General features: G+C 45.7%; 1 protein-coding gene across 1 annotated transcript in view; it reads right to left on the bottom strand.

Moving 5' to 3' along the window:
• LOC144817694 (long-chain-fatty-acid--CoA ligase ACSBG2-like) overlaps positions 1–25,191 on the bottom strand; it is a 366,066-nt gene that overhangs the window by 150,914 nt on the left and 189,961 nt on the right. The window contains exon 8 of the mRNA XM_078674443.1: positions 23,498–23,662. Coding sequence (XP_078530569.1) covers positions 23,498–23,662 — 165 coding nt within the window. The remainder of the gene's footprint in view (positions 1–23,497; positions 23,663–25,191) is intronic.

Genomic DNA, 25,191 nt, shown 5'->3' with positions numbered 1-25,191 from the left:
TTTTGACCAACTTTTTCAGTAGTTTGCAACTTTGACCAGTGTGATTGTTTTCTTCCATTTTTTTGAGTATGCCTCCAAAGTAACCAACTGGTTTCAATCCTATTGGTGCTTGACAAGCAAATGTTTTTTGACAGACCCCCACTCGGTTTGTCTGTGGTGCCAGTATAGTAGGACTATGGAGCAAATTTATGAGCCCCTGAATCATTACATTTTGTCACTATGATGGTGCAAACCAGCAAATCAAATTTATGAGGCATTACATTACATACATACATGAGGCCACGTGGCCTCATAGATATGGAATATTCTCAAGAACGTGTGATAACCATCTCAAGAGTAACTTAACGCATCTCCCAACATCGCAGTCTATCGCGGGAAAATTACAGCGTATTAACAAAGCATTTTCAACACAGCGGCACCATGCGATATTCCCCAGATAACACGTCAAATGTCTGCGTTAAAATGAACGCCACACCACAAAAATGCAAAACGCAAATGCAAAAAATCCTGTGATGAGGCCAATCGCAATACAAAAATCAGTGAAAACCAGCTAAAGGCCTGCAAGTCACATGCATCAGGTGGGAACAATTACCATAAAAGTAGAAGAAAACAGACAAAGAAATGCCAAACAACAGCGAAGCACAATGGATGGTGCCAGAGCAAGTCCTGAAAAGAACTAGAACCCCACAAGCCCCCCGGAGGATCTGCCTGGGACCTCGGGGTCAGGGAAGGCCAAGGAGAAGAAGATTAGGAAGAAGCGCTTCAGTCCGCAGGAAAACAGGATCCTGATAACGGAGGAGGTCGAACACCATCAGCAACTGTTTGTCAACTCCACTGTGTCATTGGCAACAAAAAATGGACCATGGCAGTCCATCGTGGACAAGGTGAATGTAGTGGGAGTACTGAAGAGGACAATGGAAGAGGTCAAGATGCGCTGGAATGACGTCAAGCGCAAAACCAAGCTGAAACTCTCCAACAACCAGAAGGCAGCAATGCAGACTGGAGGTGGAAGTCCTGAGCCACAGGAGGAGATGGACGAAATGGAGGAAATGGTGTCCACAGTCATCAGTGGGGAGACATTGGCAGGAGTAGGGGGACCAGACACTGCTCAACATGACCAGATACAACAGCACCAGGGTGAGTAATGACCAGGGACTGGGGAGACGGTGGGAGATGGGCACAATGGCACACATGCACAATTCAGTAGAGCACATCTGCGAACAAACCATGCCCCTGACCTCCAACTCCGACCAAGAGACCAATGCACCCAAGTATGCAACATCTCAGCACTGCATAAGCACAGAAGTCAAAGGCACATCGCATTAAATATATATGGGCAGCACAAACAGAGGTGCAGGGGCACTCTCCCAAAATGCAGCACACACACAACAGGCAGCGCACATAAACACTGACAACAAGGTGGCACAAACCGTAACACGTCCACAACAGACCACATCACACAACTGGTGCCGACTGGGTGAAGACACTGGCCAATAGCAAGTGGCATTGCAGGGAAATGTGAGTTGATAAAGTACAAGTATGTTATGTTAGTCTCTTTTTTATAGCACACAAATCACCTGGAGGCATCTCAGCGCTTAACTCTAGAACAACCCAAAAAGCAGGAAGCACGGAAGGTAGGAGAGCGTTAGAACAGTAGGGCCTTGAGATGTTTCCTAAACATCAGGTAGGAGGGGGATTCCCGCAGGGACAATGGCAGACTGTTCCAGTATTTAGGCGCAAGGCATGAAAAAGCCATGCCCCCAGATCTGCGAAGTCTGGAACGAGGGACCACCAATAACTGTTTAAGACTTGATCTCAAAGAGCGTGAGGGGATATATCTTCCCAGTTTCTTCTGAAGATACTCAGGACCTTGCCCCTGCAGCGCACAGTAAGTAAGGCAGCAGATCTTAAAAAAAGACCTCTGTTTTATAGGAAGCCAATGTAGCCTTCTCAATAAAGGTTGCGAAGGGGTGCCAGATGGCAGATTCATGACCAGTCTAGCTGCCGTATTTTGAATAACCTGTAATTTTTTCAGGGAGGTAGTTCCCACCTCAGCCAGCAGCGCGTTCCCGTAGTCGATGCGACTCAAGACCAGGGCTTGCGTGACTGTTCTACGGTGTTCTAGGGGGATAAAAGGGAGGATTTTTCTAAGTAATCTGAGCCTATGATAGCAGGCGCCAGATACCGCAGTCACATGGTCCTGCATAGTTAAGGATTGATTTAATTTAATGCCCAAATTATTTACACAAGGTTTAGGCGTAGGGGGCAAGCCCAATTCTGCCGGCCACCAGTCACTGTTTCACATTGCTGAGGCTTTTCCTAGGAGCATCAGCTCCGTCTTGATCGGGTTCAACTGGAGACAGTTGTTATTCATCCAGTTAGAGATTGCCAATAACCCGGTGGCAAAGCGGAGCCTATCCGCCTCAACATGTGGTCCGATGGTAAATAGTAGCTGGGTATCATCGGCATACGATATTTTGAACCCCAGGGCCTCTGCCACCCTGGCCAAAGGGGCCATATAGATATTAAAAAGGGTGGGGCTAAGGCAGGAGCCCTGGGGCACCCCCTTATCCAATGATGTTCTTTCAGATTGATAAGGACCCATTCGGACTGATTGTGAACGATCTGCCCAAAAATTCCATAGCCAATTAAGGGCAAGGCCCTTGATACCACAGGAGCTTAACCTCTCCGCAAGCCTATGGTGAGAGATGGTATCAAAGGCCGCGGAGAGGTCCAACAGTATCAAAATAGCCGAGCCTCCTGCATCCACTATTGTTCGGAGGGAGTCAGTCACCGCCACGAGGGCCGTTTCCGTGCTGAACCCCCGCCGGAAACCGGACTGCGAGGGGTCCAGGATGTTATTCGCCTCTAAATAGCTATTTAATTGCCTATTAATCAGGCTTTCTAATATTTTGCCCAGAAGAGGGAGCAGAGATATCGGACGATAATTGCTCAACTCTTTCGGGTCAGCCGTAGATTTTTTTAGAATAGGACGAACATGAGCCTCCTTCCAGGATACCGGGATAATTCCTTCCCTCATGGAAAGATTAAACATCTCCTGGACTGTGGGGGCCAGACTATGAGATATAAGCGACATAATTTTAGGTGGACAGAGATCTGTCGGAGAGCCTGATTTAGCAGAGGCCAACGCCATCTGTGTCTCTGCAAGAGAGACTGGCTCAAAACCATCTAAGGAACAGTCAGATCTAATAACATCTTCGTCAGGGAACCTGTCACCAGTCATAGTCACCAGCTTATCGGTGGAGAAATTTGCATAGATTTTATCAATTTTCTCAGAGAAAAATTCTGCTAAAGAAGTACAGAGTTCCATTGACTCCATAGTGGGTTGTTTGCACACCGTCGGTTCCACAAAGTCCTTTACAACATCAAAAAGGGCTTTGGCTGAGTTCTTAGAAAGCTCCATTTGGCTGGCAATAAACACACGGCGTGCAACCTTCAGGTTCCGGTGATAGGTCGCCAGAGCTGATTTATAGAGATGTTTGGATTTAACCGTTTTGTTATGTCGCCAAGCTCCTTCCATTTTTTCACAAACGGTCTTTTCCTGGCTCAGTTCTGGGGTATACCATTTAGCAGAAGGTCTGCTAGAGGTGGGCTTTAGATTGTAATTCCTAGGTATGGTGGCATCAAAAGCTTTTTCCAACCCAGCGTTGAATTCAGCCAACATGTTAGCTGCCCCCAGGGCTTCTAGCTGCGCCAGAGGCCTATAAACTTCCTCGAAAGCCTGTGGGGTGAGTTTATTCCATGGCCTGTATGTAGTGGGATGCCGACCAGCCGTTTGCTCCCTTTGAAACTGCATAGGCAGCAGGTATGTGAACTTGATCATGGAGTGATCAGTCCATACAAGAGGCCGTGGTATATCAAATTTAAGCTCCTCTACATTGGAGAAGACAAGGTCAAGAGTGTGACCACCACTGTGCGTGGCACTTGTATTTTTGACGGAGACCCAGATGCTCCATATCAATAAGAAGTTTCTTAACTTCAGGTAGGGGACCAAGTTCTCCGTGGTAGTTAAAATCACCTAATACCAAAAATTTGTTACCCGCAAGGGCGCGCGTGGCTATCAAGTCTACAAGTGAGCCCGTGAAATCGATTTTTGGGCCGGGAGGCCGGTAAACTAATGCTCCCGACCAGCACTCAGATGCTGAAAAGTTTATTTTAAAAATCCCTATTTCCAAACTCTCCTCCAATTTGGAGCTAATCCAGGAAATGTTAATATGCTGTCTATATGCAATTGCAATGCCCCCACCCCCCGATTTAGCTGTCCTATCAAGATGAATACATTTATAGTCTTCAGGGATAGCCATATTAATAGCTGGATGATTTGTGGCATTCAGCCAGGTTTCCGTCAAAGCATATTTCCGGGGAATAGGTATTAAGCAGATCCCAAATTTCAAACTGATGTCTGGGAAGGGACCGGACATTGCACAGCATAAAAGTAGGGGCTTCCTCCCTATTGGACTTCCGGGTGTGTTTAACCTCCCTATGGTGAATAAGTTTATCACCCTGGAAAGTGCATCTGCTACAGGCTACCGGGCCTTGTAACTGGGCCGGGAATTTTGATGGACAGGTTATCATACCTTCCACGGAACCGGATGCAAACCTCCGAAGATTATGGAGATATGCCGAAGAATAGCTTATGTTTATTGGCTTAGTTGTACGAGCCAAAGATGAAAGGGGGTCCCAAGCCCTAGCCCCGGCCTGCCGCGGACGGGCGCAGACGGGCTTACCTTTGGCGCGCCAAAGGGGCGCCCGCTGCCCGTATCCGCTGCGCGGAGGTAACGGCATGTTCTTTTATAATTACGCCGTTCGCGTCAGCTGCCTCAGCCGCGCCCCCACCGCCCCGCCTGCAAGGAGGGCGTGGGATATCACCGCAGCGTTTACAGGGAGGTGTGTACTCCGCGCCTAAATCGGCGGAGCCCGTGTGATCAGCGCTTCACTAGGGGAATAATTTAAAAGGTAAAGAGCACGCTTTACTATTGCATTTAAACCATAAACAAATTGCAAGTTAAAAACACGACACAGCCTAACCCCCGGCTTTCCACCTCAGGGGTGAAAGAGTAGGGCGAGCCTCGAGCTAGGCGGTCCTTTTGTAATTACGCCGCTCGCGTCAGCTGCCTCAGCCGCGCCCCCACTGCCCCGCCTGCAAGTAGGGCGTGGGATGTCACCGCAGCATTTACAAGGAGGTGTGTACTCCGCGCCTAAATCGGCGGAGCCCGTGTGATCAGCGCTTCACTAGGGGAATAATTTAAAAGGTAAAGAGCATGCTTTACTATTGCATTTAAATCATAAACAAATTGCAAGTTAAAAACACGACACAGCCTAACCCCCGGCTTTCCGCCTCAGGGGTGAAAGAGTAGGGCGAGACACGAGCTAGGCGGTCCTTTTGTAATTACGCCGCTCGCGTCAGCTGCCTCATCCGCGCCCCCACTGGCCCACCTGCAAGGAGGGCGTGGGATGTCACCGCAGCGTTTACAGGGAGGTGTGTACTCCGCGCCTAAATTGGCGGAGTCCGTGTGATCAGCGCTTCACTAGGGGAATAATTTAAAAGGTAAAGAGCACGCTTTACTATTGCATTTAAACCATAAACAAATTGCAAGTTAAAAACATGACACAGCCTAACCCCCGGCTTTCCGCCTCAGGGGTGAAAGATTAGAAATACACATGTCTGTTGTCAAAATGTCCACTGTCCCCTATCAATAGGCAGCTCCTCCCAAACAGCCACAATGTACACAGTTATGCACTCTGTTTGTAAACATGGACAATGCGACAACATACATGTAAACACATGTAAACACAATGTTAAACAGCATCTCCCCTTAACATTGCAGAGGGAGAATCAACACCTCCTGCAGATCAGCCGACCCTCTCTTCTCTGATAATGAAGAGGACCACCACAGCTTCGACCAGACGCCCTCCAGCTGTTCATTGACAGCCTCCGCAACACACCTCCAGGATGAAACCTCCTTCGTGGTAAGAAGGACGCAGTAGGATTCATCTCCGCCATATGGCCGGTTTCAGCTTGGTACTGCCCTCTGCCTCATCACCTTCCACTTTCCCTTGATGCACTCTGCGAAACTCACCTTGGACCTCGACATGGACTGCCATAATCTGTTTGACCACCAATGACACAGCAATCAGACTGCAGACTGAACCCTTCCTTTTGACTTGTCATTCCCTGAAGGACTCTGGTTGGCCCTCCACGGGCCCAACAATGTAAAGTGGAGTTTGCATGGCCCTGTACTGCTCCAGATGCAACACTTCTCTGAATGTGCATTAAACATTCTGAATCACACAGATGTGTCATTTCCATGGTCTGTCAAGTGTGGTAGTATGGATGAATGTAGGGTCAGGGAATTCCTCTCAAGTCCATGTGGCTCATGTCGTTGGCATTGGGTCACAGGGTAACACATTGCCGAATGTTGTCTGGGTGGCACCGACGGCACAGGAGCGACAGCGCATTTGTTAGTTCCTTGTCCAGCCCCGAACGGAACCACGCCCAGAGCCCCAGGGTCTTTGTACAAACTCTTACGCTGGAGTGGCATACGCCAGGCCAGCCCAGCCCACTACGAGCTTGCTCACAGGGGGGACGACAATGCTAAATGTGCCAGGACTTGCCTGTAGTGATCTTCTGGTCACAGGTCTAGTTGTCAATGCCACGGTCACTCCCTCATGGCTGGTGTACACCCACACCACACCCATCCAACACACGTGTCACAGGACATGTGACCCGGGCAATAAAAAGGTCCATGCGCACATGCACGAAGCCATTTCCGACCTCTCTCGGGGTATATCCGTGTGGTGTGCATGTGGGCCCAGGGGCCTGGCGCATCACATTCGCCGGCCCGGAGGTGACTTGATGGCGTCCGCACCATGATACCCAATCATAGAGGGTCCATGACTTTCTGTGCCCTGAGGTAGGGGCACCGTAAGTGCTGAGCCGGTGTGCAGCCTGCAATGTTGCCCCGTCCCGGCAGTCAGGACAGCTCAGGTTTTGTGTGTCCTGCTGGACCGCAGTTTAGGCCTGAGCCAGCGGTCAGCGCAGGTCTACCACCATGTGGCATGGCCTCGCTGGTCACAGAGTTAGTGCACCTCAAGGGCTGAGCGTGTGTGCAGCCTGCGATTATGCCCCATGCACTGGTAAGTCCTCTGCCATAGCGTAATCAAGACCCAGCACCAAATGTGAGATCTGCTGGCCTGCGGAGCGGGGCTGCATGATGCGGAGGGTGCCCTGTCCGCGGGCCCCGAGCTTGGGCCTTGCAGCGGCACACGGTGGGTCCTCTTTTCTACGCGCCGGGGGTGGAAGGTAAGCAGTGAGGCCTGGGTGCGCAGGGGCGGGCATGAACCGATGAGCGGCGGGAAGGGCTGGGGTACATCTGCCTGGGTGCACAGGGGCAGGCATGCACCGCTTGGTGGCAGGAGGGGCTGGGGTGCGTATTCCTGAGTGCACAAGGGCTGGCATGCACCGCTGGGCGGCAGGAGGGGCTGGGGTGCAGCTGCCTGGGTGCGCAGGGGCTTGCAGCATTGCGCTGCGTGAAAACTGATAAAAATGGGCCTGAATATTTAGGGCTTTTAATTTTGGGAAATGAAACAGGACAAAGACCAGGTCAGTCAGTCAATTTAGCTTTATTTCGATTTAAAATATAAATCATAAAAAGCATACAACAATCAATTACATCAAACTTGGATTATCATAAAAGTCAAAATATATACAGATTAAAAATAGCAGACCGAACCTCACAAGTATTTCGCTCAGTTGTAAATAGAAAACAATTCATTTTCCTTTTAAAATCGGCATAAAAAGCTTTTCCTATTACATCTTGATATTACTTTGTAAAAAACATTTTTATATAATAGTAAGAAAAGCTAAACAGTTTATCTATAATTATTTTAAAATAAATTATAAGACCATATAATAACGCTAACTTTTGTGGAATAATTAATCTAAATTCATTCGATGTCTGACAATGCATTTAAGAAAATTCGCTATTAGATAAACTATCTTCTCTCCCTCCAATAACTGCAAGAAGAGGAAAGCTGAGCGACATTGCCTATATCCAATTTGCCGTAACAATGGAACTAACCACTTTCTCCCGATATCATGGTAAAATTTACAAAAAAGAATGGTGTGTAGGGTAGTTTGCGAAGAAGAGTCTTCACAAGGACAAAGCGGGAGATCTTTAGCCCAATTGTTTCGGGTGGGCAATGTGACCAGACGATGGAAAAAATTCATCCTGAACCTTACCAAGAGATAGCTCTCATAGCTTGTGATGTTAAATGTAAGGTAGGGTTGAATAGTAGCTACCGTCTGTGTTAACAGACTATGAACTACAGTTGGTTTCATGGCCTCGTTCGTTCGTCTCAGTTCTTCAAGGTGGGCTAGGCATTTCACTTTTAATGCCTTCCTTGATACCTCGCAAATTAGGGAGGGATCATGATAGTATCTCTCCCAACCCAAATCATGCAAAAACTTTTTAATGTAACTCAACAACCTAGAATTGTGAACATTATCCAAGGCTAGGCAATCGGAAATGATGGACTGGGTGAGAGTAGCTTTATCAGAAGTCCAAATTCTGCGCCATAACAAAATGGGTTCAACCTTCGCTAAATCCATTACATATGGGAGACCCAACTCCGTATGACAAGCCATGGTATCCGTACTCCTAGGAACCGCCAAGAGGTAACTCAGAAAGGAGTTTTCCACTGTCTGTATTTCATCTGTGAGTACAAAACCCCAAAGCCCTGCCCCATACAAGGCCACAGATAGACATTTGGCATTATAAATCCTGACAAGTTCAAGGGGAGCTCTCTTACCCAACTTCCTGGAAAAATTAACAAGAGCTGCAGTAGTTCTTATAAAAAGAAGTTTTCTGGTTTCTACAGTCGGTTTCCAGGATAGTTTGTGATCTATCGTTATGCCCAGATAAGAATAGTTTTGTGTGGTCGCTAATTTTTGCTCGTCTAAATAGATATCCCTCATTCTCCGTTTATGGCCAGTACCTGCCCTCATAACAAAGGTTTTGCTGGTGTTAATTTTCAGGTCAATACCTGCCATAAAGGTGGAGTATCTGTTCAGACTCTTTTGGAGTTCTAGAGGGGTACGAGCTAGTATGACGGCGTCATCTGCGTAGAGCAGCGCAGGTATTGGCCGGTTATTTACCATGGGGAGGTCCAGGCATCCCTTGATCATCACTCTCTCCAAACCATTGGTATATAAAGTGAAGAGCAAGGGAGCCAGGACACAACCTTGCCTAACCCCTTTTTCCACTGCAAATTCCCCCGTCAGCTCCCCCCCCACCCCATAGCGAACCCTAGCTGTGGCATTGGAATAGAGTTCCCTCAGAAACTTAACCAGATTCGTTGGTGCTCCCATGTCCCCCAATAAGGTCCAAAGTTTTGAGTGGGAGACACAATCGAATGCAGACGAGAGGTCCACGTAAACCATATACAAATCACCCCTTTTAATGTGCACATACTTGTCTATTAAAAGTGACAAATTTAAAGCCTGATCAATGGTCCCCAACCCTTGACGAAACCCATACTGGAGGTCTGAGATGATCCTGCCATCGTCCGCCCAGTCCTGTAGTTGCTCAAGAATAAGTCGACCCGCCACCTTTCCCAGCGAGTCCAGGAGTGAGATTGGGCGATAGCAGGTTACCGACCCACTGTCCCCCTTTTTAAAGATTGGTTCTAGTATGGATTTGGACCATGAATCCAATGGGCCTATATTGCATGTTGCATTTAATACTCTAGTTAAAAGGGGAGTCCAAATGTCCGTCTGTGCTTTAAAAAGATCAATGGGGACACCGTCTGGGCCAGGTGCCTTACCACTTTTACTTGCACGCAGGGCCAGGTCCACTTGATTCAGTGAGAACTGAAGGTCAATGGGGAAAGGGCCTTCAGATCTATCGCTGAAAGTGGCATTCTGGGGGTTATAGTTATAAGAAATAGAATCCTCTGAGGTGGCCATAAAGATCTTTGAAAAGTGATGGACCCAGTCCTTTTCCTCTATCGCTACGTCTAATTTTGGGTGGTCAGTGTTATTTGCTAAAAAAGGAGACTTGACCACTTGCCAGAAAGCGGCAGAGTTTTTATGAGCACAGCTTTGGTGGAGTTGGGCCCAAAGGTGGGTCTTTAATTTTTTTTTCCTATTCTTTAAGGCGGTATTATATTTTTTCCTAAGAGTTCTGATTTAGAGTGGAATCCTGACCGCTTTCCTTAATGCAGATTTTAAATTTAGGTAAGCACTCGTGCATTCATGATTAAACCATCCCTTCTTCTGTTTGGGTTTGTGTTTAATTTCTATCCACAGGGCTTCATTTATGATTTTAATGATCGTACCAAAATTAGAGATAAGTTCCTCTTCTGACGTGTCAAGGTCGAGACATTTCATGATAGAAGGGAGAGCCCCTGTTATCACTACCTTTGTTATTGCGGTTGGATCGACTTTCCCCCATTTCAGCGCATATCCGTTTAATCTATTCAACATCAAATTATTTTGATCTAGAATGGAACCAAGATTACTTTTTGGATTATAGGATAATGGAAAAGCAATGCTGAGTGGATAGTGGTCACTCAGCGCGATTGAATGCCTAGAGAATGATGTTTCCTTTATCCTCTCCCCGTTTGAAACCAAGATGTAATCTATTGTTGTTAGGTGACCTTGTCCGTGAAATGTAGGGGCCAATGATGACATCCTCATTTTCCAGGTTATTTGCTTGGACAAGATCTAACTCAAACTGGGTTTCGTTTAGGTGGCTTCCAAGAATGGAATGTCTAAAATGAGAGATTGGATTATCCCTCTCATCAAGGATGCCGAAGATGTTATTACCAGCTAGGCAAGGTCCCAAATTAGAGTCCCCCCCCCAAAATTATTACTTCTTCTTTGGTAGACTTACTTGTATGTGATAAAAGGATAGAGCGGATCGAGGATACCAGGTTTACTGCCTCTTTCTCCGGGAGATTGTTGTAATAGTTCACCTTGAGGAACTAGTCCCTGTTATTTAGAGTTAGGCCAAGAATCTGAAAATTAGGCTCTAGTTTTATAATGACTGCTTCCGTTGCTTTCAGGAGGTTAGAGACATAGATGGTTAGACCTCCCTTAGCTCTGCCCGAGGTCGACGGCTGGGCTGGTGAAAAGTAGGTTTTGAACCCTTCTATGTGTTTTGCGTCAAGTAACCAGGTCTCTTGAAGCGCTATAACATCAAAGTTAGGGATAAAAGTCATCCACTCTTCAATTGTTACTTTTGAACGTTGCCCTGCTATGTTCCAGAATAAAGCCAAAATGGAAGGCCTAATTCCCCTGTCTTTGGATCCCCCAGTCCCTATGTTGCTTGTAATAGCTGATGTAAAATTTGAGTCCTGTAAAGGAACAAAAACGGAAAGGGGTTGATTAGGCCCAGTAGTTCTAGCCACCGAATCAGTGAGTATAACCTGGGGCTCGGTATGTTTTAACTGGGGCTCGAGGGAATTGTGGATAGAATTTGACTCAGTCTTTTTAAAGGAAACGTCTGACATACTGTCGACCGTGTCATGCAATGTGATCTTGTGGTGGAGTCAATCCACTCCCTCCAGACCCGAAAGAGCCGCGTAGCGGTTTTGGAGGGGTATAAAATGATTAGCCTGAGAGTCAATTCACAAGTTGTGATGGAATTGTTACCATTTTCTGGAAACCAGTTTAGGATATAGCTGACTGCTCTGTGATCTCTAAAGTTAATGACTATTATGTCTCCCTTTTTATCCTTTATTCTGCTACCAAGCCAAGGAAGACGGCGAACATGTAATATCTTACCGTCTATGTTTGGAGGAAGTGGACGGTTCTGCCTAAGCCAATGCATAGCTTTATTTTTTAACTGGGAGTAATTTTCCCTCTTACCCTCCTCTAATGTGGGACTCCTGTAAGGACCACCACCAACAGAACCGCTTCCGGTGGCAGTTCCACTTGACACCCCTTAGGCTTTATGGTCCTAACTGGACTTTTTCTGCCCTGCTTATTTTGTGCAGTTCCTGAGTCGGGTAATTTCTCGCCCATCTGGGCCTCTCTGGCAGTGTTTTGTGCGATTTGGTGTATTGGCTTGTAAATGACTGTCCTTGGGGATTTTGGATTTTTTAACTCAGTAGTTTTTGGTTCTTTTTGGGCAGTAACATTTGAAGATGGTACTGTGGATGGAATTGCCAGTACAGGCTTCGCGATATTCTTAATTAGCCCTGTGTTTATAGCTAGGCCTCCTCTAAAGTTCCAAGCCGATGTTCGATTCTTTTCAGTCTCTCTATTAACGACAATGTCCAGGATCTAATTAGTTGTTCCATTGTTCCCATTAGGTCCATACCAGAAGTTTCTAATATCGAGCATTGTGGTGAAGTTCCTGGGGCTGGTGTGGTGGTTGTGGTTGGTGAGGGGCCTTTGGAAGATTTACCGAAGTCAGTCTGGCTAATCTTTTTTCTCTGTGGTTCACTCCCCCTTTTCCTTCTTTTTCTTGGCGGTGAACCTTGTACTCGAGGTTGCTTTACATTTTTAGACTTTTTTTGCTTAACCTCTACTACTGGTAAGAGCGTGTCAGGTATAACTTCTATTTCTGGTAACGAGTTGCAAGGAGAAGATGAAACTCTTCTATGCAATGCATTAACCGTGTCAGGAGTAGAAGTTACGTCTTGCAAGAGGATTGGAATGCTGTTATTTGTTATGTCGGGGTCCTCATTATCAAAGGGACAACTGGTGTGTAGTGAGATGTCTAACTGTGACCGTCCAAGGGAGGAGCGTTTATTTTTGATCGATTTGACTGAGCGTCGTCGCTCAGCCCGTCGCTCTGCAAGTATACTCTCCCTTTCGGTATCAGAAGTAATCCTAATTACATAGTTGTCCAATGTTCCTTTATTAGCGCCACTTGCCGATGGCATTAATCCTTTCGTGCTGCTCGAGCTCATAGTGCGTGGAATTTTTTATCTATAGCAGTATTAAGCACACCTGAGCGTAGAAGTGATTTTAAGCTAATAGGAGCACGACCAGGGAATCTGGCAAACCTCTAACCACACAGTAAAAGATATAAACTTACTATCATACAACACAGTCTGTCCTGGGTGAGATGACAGAGTATAGGCCCCCTTCTGCTCCTGAGGGCTACAGAGGGCCCGCCCTTTGCCCGGGCTTCGTCCGGCGTCCCACTCGCGTACCGCGCAGCAGTGAACTGGATCTTATATATAGAGCGTACGGCAACCAGTGGGCGGGGCTGACAAACCGCGGAACCAGGTGATATCGGTCTGGCAGCGACTCCTGGGAAACTGAGTCCCTGCGTGCGTCGGTCAAAGCCCTCTCGATGTTTTAGTTTGCCCCACAGAAGACCGGGCTCCTGCTGCCCAGGTAAGGCTCTGCACCCGCTGATTCCAGGCGAGCTGTGGCTTAGGTCCACTAGATATGGGGCTGCTCCACTCCGCTAGTTCAAGGGCTGCTCCTCTCGCTCCCAGCATACAAACAAGCAAGATAATAGTGTCCCAGGTCTGTTGAAGGTCATTTGGTGGGATGAAGGGTGTGTGGGGATGACAGAGATCCGTTGCTATCCGAATGTGTGAATATTATTTTAAACTTGTTGAGAATATTGCATGAAGTACACAACCAATTAACATACTTGAAAAAAGGCTGTGTGTGGATGGTAAAACAAACAGGAAGAAGCCTTTGAAAAGTGGAAATAAGCCTACTGAAAGCACCATGTTTACAATATTGTCTCTGAAATGTAATCTACATAGTACAGTGGATGCCAATTATAATGGGCTGGGACTATTTTGTTCCAAATGAAAAATAGTAGGGTGCGCCCAATCCTTTTTTCTCTGGTATCATTTAAGAAAATAGATTATATTCTGTGATAGAAAGGAATTTCTGGTATTTACATGAGTGGTTAACAAATGGATTTAGGATTGGTGCTTAGGGCTAGATCATTTCTTTCAAGCCCCTTTGTATTGAATTCTATTTACCTGTGCCAGCTGTTGGTGCAGATTGTGTCATGCCATCTGCGGCCATGACTAGGAAATCAGTAGCCCAAGAAGGGTGCTATTAAACAGACTAAAAACGGTAGTGAACAAAGATAGCAGGCAGAGTAAAATAAACTAAATAGTAATCAATAGTAATTAATAAAATGGTCTAAACTTAAAACAAGTCCAGCGCAGTGTCACAATGCCCCTCAATAGGGCAAGACTAAAACCAATGTTTCTCTCGGTACTCCCGGCCTTTCTATATAAATGTGTTTTATAGAAGATGTAATAAGTGTTTCACGAAGAAAAAGAAAGTTTATTTTACAGGGGCTTTCTTTGATGGGTTTACAAGAATCCAGAGTTTGCCCTAGCCTGCAGGTTACACAGCTGAGTGGTCCCTGTTCTTTGTGACTCCCTTTTCAGGAGGGCTTCAGTGTTCAGTGCTCTGCCCTGGCCAGGTTACACCAATAGGAGCTGATAAATATTGGCTTCACCTCAAGGCTGACACCTGAGCGCTGCAGAGTTTCTCCAAGGTAAGTCTCCTGAAGCAAAGACGCCTTCTTTCCATGAGATGCTGAGAAGTGCTGACTAGCTAGGAGAAGGCTGGCTGGTCAGCTGGGAGGTACCAACAGGAGGGAGGAGCACTGCTAATGGTGCATTTAAACCCAAAAACTATTTTCTGGATGCAAGCCCTAAGTTCTCACCCTGAAAGAACAAATGACACTCAAAAATAAACAGATAGCATTGGATGTACACATGAGGGAGAAAACTCTTGTCAGGGATGTGGCTTGGAATTCTAGGGTGGCATGCAGCTTAGCCAGGTTCTGGCTGTGGCAGAGATGACCTTTGTTACTGAGGGTCACGTGGGTGGTTCATGCCCACCAACAGTGGCAGAGCAAGAACAACAGAGTAAGATTGGCTCATAGGAATACTCTGTTCCCTGGTTGGTGTGTCTTACAGAATAATGGATTCATTACGATGTCAGAGGCACCGACACTGGTGTGGCCTTTGGTGTCGGCCCCACCGACATCTGAAGCAGCGGTTAGACTGTTGCATTATGATGCAGTCGGTCGGACTGCGTGGGTTGAGAGACCCAACCGCAGCAGTTCCAATGGGCTCAAGGAGCCCGTCGCGCCATTGGTCAGAATGTAATCCCCCTAAAAAAAAAAAAAGAGCGGAACCCCTTGAAAAGGACAAGGGAAATGGGGTACTTAAACTAATAACTAAACAAATTCACTTGACCCACTTTTTGAACACCCCAATATACTCTAAATGACCTCCCTTCAACACAAGGAGTACTGAGTTCAAATTAAAACCATACTATTAATTCTCACAAAATCAGTAAAAAATGCATTGCGTTACATACAAGTTAAAAACCATTATAACATGCAATAAAAATTGTTTCTACTATCTGGAGGAAAGGAGTCCCTCACACAATATACATATAGTTTCTACAATTCCAAAGGCAAATGCCTTTACATTTGATACAAATTAATTATGACCATCATAATCAAGACAACAAAAACATGTAAGACACTCTATTTCCCATATACAAATGCACATCAGCTCTCACTACTAGACACGTTAGTCAATACGTTGTTTGTATCCTTATTTAACTGTTCATGTGCCTGTTTTCCGATTGTGCTATTACAATTGCGTCGACGCGTTTCGATGGTTTCTTAAATCTTATCCATCTTTATCAAGACATGAAACATTTTAGTTGTCTTAGTCAAATGGGCAAATACTGTAAATCGTCCACCCTCAAAGTCTTCTATGCTCCCTGCTTTCAAGGATATAAGATTCCTGTACTCCGTGTAACTCCCCGGGCTGGTTTGTATCTACTTCTTTTAGATTTGTTGTTGCCTTCGTGACCCCCAAGTTAGAATCCGTTTGTAACTGGTATTTTTTGTCGGGTTAAAATCACGTCTCCGCTGTCAATTCTGTTCCAGGTTTCAGAGAATAATTTGGCCTTACGAGCTTCTCTCCGCGTTAGAGGAACTTCCTTTAAAAACGCGAGAGCAGCGCTCTGTATATATTGTTCTTCCGCTTGATACGCGGTCTTTTTCCCAGCAGGCACTTCAGGCGTTTGTAACAATCAAAGTTTTAATTTGAACTCAGTACTCCTTGTGTTGAAGGTAGGTCATTTAGAGTATATTGGGGTGTTCAAAAAGTGGGTCAAGGGAATTTGTTTTGTTATCAGAATGTAATCCCTACAATAAGGGTGGTGCCTGCTCCGGCTGTACGGATTATGATGGCCCCTTCCCGCTGCCTTTCTATGGCGGTCTGACCGTCATAGAAAAGCTGACCGAAATAGACTTTCGGGGGCCCTAGCAGGGCCTCCGTCCCTCCGCAGCCTTCACTATGAGGCCAGGGGGCACCTGTGATGCCCACACAAACATCCGTGTCCTGTGTGGCAAGCACAGAGCGGAAAAAAGCTAGCGCCTATCTCTGATCATAAACTTTGTAAGAGCAGACCTTCTGCGCCTTGGTTTACAGAGCTTTTAACTACTGCTTAAAAGGATTGTAAAAAGGTTGAGAAAATTTGGCATACATGCTATAAGGTGGAAGATAAAGCTATCTCTTGGGCGGCCTTAAGGAAATATCATGTTTCTGTTAAGAAAGCCTAATAAAGTCTTTTATTAGGACATGATTGAAGCAGCAGGTAACAAGCCTGAGAAGTATTTAAGGTGGTAACAAATGGCACCTACTGCATATATCAGAAGTCTGCCACTCTCTTCAGATCGGTTTGAAAAAATCAGCTTCTTTTTTCAAAACAAGATTCTTAAAATTTGATATAGTTTGAGTACATCCTCTGAGAATGATCTGAGCCTTACCCACTGCAAGGAAGTCCTAGAGGTCATGAAATGTTCTCAACTGCCTTTTCCTGAAGGACACAATGGCTGCAATCCCGAGCCTTAAATCAGGCATTCTGACATACCCCTATGCATCGACCTGTTAAATATGGGGACAGAAGTGATTAACCCAACGGTTAATAAATTGCTTAATGGCTCTCTAACCACTGCGGTGGTTCCTTCAGCTTGCAAGCAGGCTAACATTCTCCCCCTGCTGAAGAAAGCATCAGTGGATCCCAATTCACTGGCCAATCACCCAGGGAAATCTTTCAACCAGTCACATTTCTGAAATGTAGAGACACAGAGGACGCCACAATGGTATATTCTGCTTGGGTTTAATACTTTTCTTTATCCAAAATGTGCTACAAAATAAAAAGAATTGGGTGAAAATTCTGGATACTCGTATTTCTGTGAGGGAAAGTTCTGGAATGTGCAGGAAACAAATAATCCAAGCACCCAGTGTTCCTGGGACTTCTCACGTGTGTGGATGGGCCTGTGAATTGGAACAAGACAGACCCAAAATGTGAGCAGGACATTTCTTGAGAGTGTCATTTGAGAAGGCTTTATCTTAGGACGTCAGTAGATTCTGTTTAGGAGCTTGTCATCATACAGCAGCAAGGAAAAACTTCCAAGCCCAGATATTTCTGAACACTAGGCCCCTGGGGGAGTCCAGGATACTATGGTTTGTTTAGTTGATGGCACTTTCTTTTGTCCAGAATGTCCTTTACAAGTTAAAATGTGGCTAAACATACTGGACTGCATTACATTTATGTGCGGTCAAGTTCTACAATGTGTGAGTAAAATGCCTACCACTAAGCATTACCACACCATTTCTGATCAGTGTGAGGGTCAGGCTATCACCCAGGAGAGGAAAAGACCAGTGGGGAAGAGATGTGGTGCAGCAGCCAGGGTGGCTGACTCTGATTACAGGGGCTCATGGTTCGATCCCCGGCGCCTGTGGCAAGTTAGCCTAGCACTTTGTGACTCTAGGCAATAGCTCCATTAATCTTCCAGATGGCCTGAAGCGCTGGGACACCTCCCCAGAGGTAGCTGTGCACTTTACTGTAAGGAACTCGATACACACAGTATTCCAAGTTGAAGTTGTTCTTTATTCAATTAACCAGCACGGGCTCCAGGAACAGCTGGAGCTAAAACAACGTCAGCGCAGTGCCGTGATCAGCTGTCAACTGTCAGTGGACAGTTGCCAGCTGATGACATCACAGCTGGTACGGTGGCCACGCATGGACATAGAAATGTCAAAAGCACATAAGGTGTCCACAACGGACACAACTACAAAGGTCACAACATTTACAAATGCTGGTATTTCATTTTTCATTTCAAAACACAAGGATAAAAAGTCCCTCCTTCCACATGTAATTTGAGGATGTCTCTTTGGGTCAGGGCTTGTCAACCTAGTTCCGCTGGTACCCAGGAGAACCTACGAATTCTAGATATTTTGGAAACCTTGAAAGCTGTTTTATGAATTTGTTTCTTGGAACACAAAAGCTTTGTGTTGTGTTCATAATGCGTGTGTCCCTCCTAGGACACCTTACCATGTGTGCTCGCCAGTGTCCCTGCGAGGACACCGTACCAGCAGTGAGGTCACCAGCTGATAACTGTCAGAAGTGACAGTTACCAGCTGATCGCCGAGCTGACTGCAGCTGCGCTCCACGCTTGAGCAGCGTACGTGTTGGCCCTTGAATAAAGGAGTTGAAAATCTACTTCTTGTTTGTTATTCTTAACACTTTGCTGAGAAGAGGCAACAAACCTGGGGCCATGTTATGGAAAGTGCCCTGGGGGGGGCAACCGGCTTGCGCGCCCACTTTGCGCGCCCCCAGGGCACTTTGTTATTACTGACAAGGCCGCTGATAGTTGTGCGGTCCTTTCTGTAATAGACATAGCAATGGTGCCCATATAGCACCTGCACTATCACCAGAAGGTGTTCCCTTATTTGTATGGGGGCAAGGCCCCATGCAAATGATGTAATGTCTTTACGGTCAGGAGGCGCTCTGATGGCAGCCCTCTGCACAGTGAAACACCGAGCGGCTGCTTCAAAGCTTCACCGTTTTTCACTTGTTTGTTATTCTTAACAAAACTGGCGACGAGGGGCTAACACGCAAGAACCCACGGACAAAGAAACAAAAAAAAATAAATAAGCAGTCACCTGGATATTAGAAACTTCGCTGGCATAAAGGATATTGAAAATATTATTGAACATTTAAAAACGCGGAGTATGCAGAGCGTGAAGCTGGGAAGAAAAACGGAAATAAATAAATAAATAAGGAAAACAGATATCAACCGCAAATGTAAGCGTGTCAACTGGCGTGTCAGCTGCTGCAGTGAGGCCGATATAAAAGGTAATAGACTTTGAATGCAGCAGAAAGTAACATGAATGGACGTAAAAATGAGAATATGAGGGGATGTGTGTACAAGAGTAGAGCACAGTAGCCCAGTACTTCAGGAAACTTGCAACTGTCATATCAACGGATGGAAAAAACGGTTGACTGAAGGAACTGTCAGGAAGCAGCTGAGGAGTGCCAGAGCTGTTTACACGTCGTTGCGTCAACACGTAATCGATGTTGGCGGCCATTTTGAGGGAAGGATATCTGGCAAAAGTACACAGTGGTCTAGCCTATTCAATGCAACTGGGAAGTGACAGCAAGGAAAATAAACGTGTCGCTCCCAGTGCACTTGTCAACAGAAACGGAAGAAGAAGCAGCGCGCTGGTAGCAGTGAATGAAAACGAAGGAAAAACGGTAAATAAAAAAAAATTATGATAAAAATAAAATAAGCATTCTTCACTTCAGCTGTATAAGCGACTCCATTAGAAGTAATATGAATAAGAACAGGCTTTAGAGACTGAGTGTGCACCGATCCAGCAGCAGGATAAAAAGGCAACATAGCGCAGTAGTGCCAATAGACATAGATGCACATTACCACAGTCACGCAATAGAGACTGAGTGTACATCCATCTAGCAGCTCAATTGAAAAAGAAAAAAAATAGCATAGTAGTGTCAATATATAATTACTTTATAAAAAAAAAATCTATCAACACATAAAAGAAAATGAGTGACTTAGCTACAGGATGTATATGGAATCTCTCACCCCCTGAGGCCTTTCTGCGTGCTGGTAGTGTACCAACTTTAAAGTGGGAAGAGTGGAGGGACTACTTCCTCAACTACATTTCCACAATTGAAGAAGATGCAGATTGAAGCCTGAGAAAAAGTACAAGATGTTAATGCACAACTTAGGTGCAGGAGGAATAAAAGTTTATAATTCTATAAACAAAAAAACAAGAGGTGGTAATGATGGTGATGTGTTCTCCAACGCAATTGATGACCTAAACGCATACTATAAACCTACAGTTTGTGTTGGGGTAGACAGATACAAATTTTTCCATAGGAGACAGGGGAAGGAGGAGACAATAGATGACTATGTATCTGCTCTCAAGGATCTAGCGATTAACTGTAGTTTTGGAGGACTACACGATGAACTAATAAGGGATCAAATAGTAATGCAAGGCTCGAACGAGAACATCCAAGACAATCTTTGGGCAAAGGGGGAGTACCCACTGCAGAATATAATAGATATAGCGAGGAAATCGGAACTTACTGGACGATGTGCCAAAGCTGTGTTAAAAGACGATAAGATTAAGAAAGATTGTGACCAGGTCAGCAAAGTGTCCGATAAAAAAAGTTGGAAAGTCAGCAAGCAAACTGTAAGAAAGGAAGACAATATCCAACCAGAAAGAAGACAAGACAAACGGGGGAAAGGATATTGTTACCGATGCCTGAGCACTGCACACATGGCATATGATTTTAGATGTCCCGCCCGTGAAGCAAAGTGCACATTCTGCGGCCTAATTGGTCATTTCAACAAAGGCATGTAATAGGAAGAAACCACAACAATCAAAAGCAGTGGTAGACGAAGAAGATGAGTTGGATGATGACACAGATGAAGACATCAACATGTACATCCTCAACATAGACGATGAACAAGAAGAAGTAAAGGAAACAGGAAAAGGATCTCAGACAAGAAAACTGATGTGTACCATGACAATTGGTGGGGTGGAAATAGACATAGCTGCAGATTCAGGCTCACCATACACCATCGTGAATGAAAGGGTATGGAAAGCAAAATTCAAGGAGGTGATCTGTGAAAGACTCAATAAACCGGACATAATTATCAAATCATTCGAGGAAAAACTAATTGAAATATTAGGGTACAGGACTCTCAGGTTCATATTCAAGAGTAGAGAGGCTCAATGTAAACTATATGTATCGAGGGTAGGACCATCTGTACTTGGATGGATGGACCAAGGAAGTCTAGGAATCAAGCTGGATCCTAACAGCCGTGAGCCAGTGCTTAGTATGACAGACGCAGACGTCTACGCAGAATCTCAAAGCAGAATGCCTATCAAGACCGACAATGACACTAAAAGAAATTAAATGGATGAGTCACACATAGAAAATGTAAGGGAATGTTCCAGCAAAATAACAAACAATGAATGGTTGGAGGAAAACATGAAGAACAAAGGCATAGGTATACCATCCACACCTTGGGAAATGATTGGCATCGACATAATTGGACCGGTGTCTGACGGGAATGAATTACAATATATAATGGTTATAATTGACCACTACACGAAATGGCCAGAAGTAAGGGTCAATAAAAAAGCTGATTCTCTGCACGTAGTCCAATTCTTGGAAGACACCTTTACGCGTGAGGGATTACCAAAAAAGTTAGTAAGTGGTAACGGGGTACAATTCACCTCAGACATATTCAAAGGATACATGAAGAAGCACCACATTGAACACATAACAACGTCAATATACCACCCTGCGGGCAACGGAGCCGTAGAGAAATTTAACAGAGTACTTGAAGGTAACATTCTGATAGCCACTTCAGACCAATTGGACTGGAAGAGAGAAATAATGAAAACAGTGTGGGCTTACAGGATAACGCCGTGCGAGTCTACTGGCTACAGCCCATTTGAACTCATGCGTGGACGAACTCCACTTACACAGGACAATGTGGGCTGGGTTAAGGCTCCCCGCAGGGTACACTGGTCTTCAGCGGTGGTGAAAGAAAGACTAGCTCAAACACAATCTAGGTACAAGAGTTACGACGACAAGAAACCTGGGTGCAGGAAGGTGGATATCATGACTGGAGATGTGGCGAAGGCAAGAAGAAGCAGACACGTCGGCAAGGGTCAAGAGAGATACACCAAACCTCTTGCCGTTCGTCGAGGGCACTGCAATTCTGCACGCCTGAGTGATACGAAAACCTGGCGTTTCTCAGCATTGTCAGTTCGCAAACATCCCGGAAAGGATACAGTGGGCAACACACGGTTTAAAACTACTGCAGTGCAATCCGGAACGCGGAAGGGTAGTACGGCAAGACAATACTTTTCTGACACTGAATCTGATATTAAATGTCCTGCAACCCTAGGATGGAGAAGTGATGATGGTGAGCATAAAGGCACCCGACCAGAGAACTGTTTGGCCTCTTCATCCAGACCTGCAGGCGCAAGGCGCAGGCTACCTGCCATTCCAGTCTGTGACCTGGCGCAACCTATGGACAGAAGCAGGGCTGGTAGACTGTTTGGACGGCCAGCTAAATTAAGGACTATATATGTGGGTAGCGGAGCCCTATGCTCCCTGCCTGTTCTTGTTGGTTTCAGTTCTCCCCAAAGAAGGGGGAAGTGTTGTGTTCATAATGCGTGTGTCCCTCCTAGGACACCTTACCATGTGTGCTCTCCAGTGTCCCTGCGAGGACACCGTACAAGCAGTGAGGTCACCAGCTGATAACTGTCAGAAGTGACAGTTACCAGCTGATCGCCGAGCTGACTGCAGCTGCGCTCCACGCTTGAGCAGCGTACGTGTTGGCCCTTGAATAAAGGAGTTGAAAATCTACTTCTTGTTTGTTATTCTTAACACTTTGCTGAGAAGAGGCAACAAACCTGGGGCCATGTTATGGAAAGTGCCCTGGGGGGGCAACCGGCATGCGCGCCCACTTTGCGCGCCCCCATGGCACTTTGTTATTACTGACAAGGCCGCAGATAGTTGTGCGGTCCTTTCTGTAATAGACATAGCAATGGTGCCCATATAGCACCTGCACTATCACCAGAAGGTGTTCCCTTATTTGTATGGGGGCAAGGCCCCATGCAAATGATGTAATGTCTTTATGGTAAGGAGGCGCTCTGATGGCAGACCTCTGCACAGTGAAACACCGAGCGGCTGCTTCAAAGCTTCACCGTTTTTCACTAACATGCACTGCCCTCAGGGCAGCGCGACTTTGCCCCGGGGGCAGCGCATTCAATGAAATGGCGTGCACTTTCCCTACAGACAACATTGCATTAAAATGCTTATTAAGGAGCACCGTGGTGCAAACAGGGAACGTGCGCCCTTTGTGTAAGAAGGCCCCTGGTGCCAGCTCAGCCAAGTAAAGTCGTACAGTTGACCCGCCACAAAGTTGTCCCAATGAAATTGCAGATTCTCGCCTGTCTGGCGGGGATCTCCGAGGCAGTCGGGCGTCCAACAGAAAAGTGGAGACCATGGCCTCTGCTGACCGTGCAGGGAGAACACCAGTGTGGGAATACCCTCAAAGGTATTGAAATAAGGCAGAGATCACACACATAATAAACTACCATGGAAGTAAATTACCTTCTTCGCATCTCGAGTTGCAAAGTAAGTGGCTCCTCCGAGGCACATTGGTAACCACATGTCAAAGAATTGTGCAGCCACGTGGCTCAGTGGCAGGTAACTGGCATGAATCTCACCTTCCTGCAGGCCACAACATTTGCTATACGTTTTCACCAACCATGTGATCTGCACAACATAAAAAACAGGAGATAAAGATTTTAAAGAACTGAGAAATTATTGGGAATAAAAAAGTAAAGCTTACAAAATAATAATTCCCAATTCCCAACACAAAGTGATGAGTTTTTTATTTATTTGTAAAACATAATGCTCTTTCCCATGGGCATATCTTGGCGTTGACAGCTGTGCACTCCAACTGCAAAACTTTAACTATTTACACAGCAACCAGTGTTCTGGAATGGGTAAAGGAGGTGCGTAATTTGAGCCAGAAATTTCCTGTGCTCGGCACCGGCACTTAATTCTCAACACCAGAGCTTGTGACAGTCTGCCACAATGTGGCGCTGTCCGGCTATATTAGCTAAAACAACACCTGCCAATTATTAATTCAATATACATTAAAAGTGACTATTACCTGCTGGCCAAGCTATTCTTATAGCTTTGGGGGCCTGGAATAGTCTGAATTGTTACACTTGTTGGAGTAGGATGCTTTCTAGATGTATCGGCTTTCTGATGAGAGCCCTGGCACTTTTGTTTTACAAATTAAGCACTGTGGAGTGGTCATCACTTCCATACATCTCTCTGTCTCTGTCTCTCAATCTCTCTCACCTTCTCTCTCCTACTGTCTCTTGCTCATCCTTTTCTATCGCTCTCTCCATCTCTCTCCCCCTCTCATTCTTCTCTCGCCAGTCGCCAAGCCCCCAACATGAGTTTCCTCATCAACAACTTTTCTATGTCTATGAATGTGGAACAGGATCTGCCTACTCTTTTCAGAACTCTCCATATCTTAAGGTTGAGTTTAGACAATTCAGGACAGCTCTTCACAAGGCCACCATCCACATCAGGCAGATGTATCAGATGACCTCCCTGGTAGGGATGTCACTGTCCATGAATAGTTCCACCGAGTTTGCCACACCCCTTCAAAAACACACTCAATGGTATGGCCTGCCACACATATAGCTCTGTCTAACTCCCCTAACTCACTCCAGCTGCCATCTTGACATACTCGGTGATGGAACACTTAGGGTTTGTTCCGCAGTTGTAGAGTGTTTTGCGGACAGACCCATTCTTTTCCTCACCAGGAAAATAATATACTTTATTATTTATTTTCACTCTCATATAGCGTAATATGTTTTAATTTCTAGAACTGCAAATTACCTTGAATTACTTTTGGATGGTTTCCTCACCTGCATGACCTCTGAGCTAGCAAAACCTTTATTATGAAAATTGTCCCAAAAAAAAAAACCCTAAGAAATTCTAAATAGAAAGGGCTGAGATAGAAAGTGTCAAACTTTATGGCTCTGGGTTTTCCCCTTCATTACCTTTAAGTTGGAATTTTCGACTAACAACTAGGGCATATCAAAGTCAGAGAGCTATTGAATCCTTTTTTAGCTTCACTTTTAGATCGGGGCACAAACTTGTGAGGGAGATTGTGAGCACATATAATCAATCAATCAAGAATTTGTAGAGCGCACTAATCACCTGTGAGGGTCTCACAGGTGGGGTGGGGAGGTGCAACTACTGCTCGAACAGTCAGGTTT

This window comes from Lissotriton helveticus, chromosome 2_1, assembly GCF_964261635.1.
Source record: "Lissotriton helveticus chromosome 2_1, aLisHel1.1, whole genome shotgun sequence".
Taxonomy (NCBI): domain Eukaryota; kingdom Metazoa; phylum Chordata; class Amphibia; order Caudata; family Salamandridae; genus Lissotriton; species Lissotriton helveticus.
The sequence above is the reverse complement of the archived record's forward strand: the minus strand, read 5'-3'. Positions and strand labels throughout refer to the sequence as shown.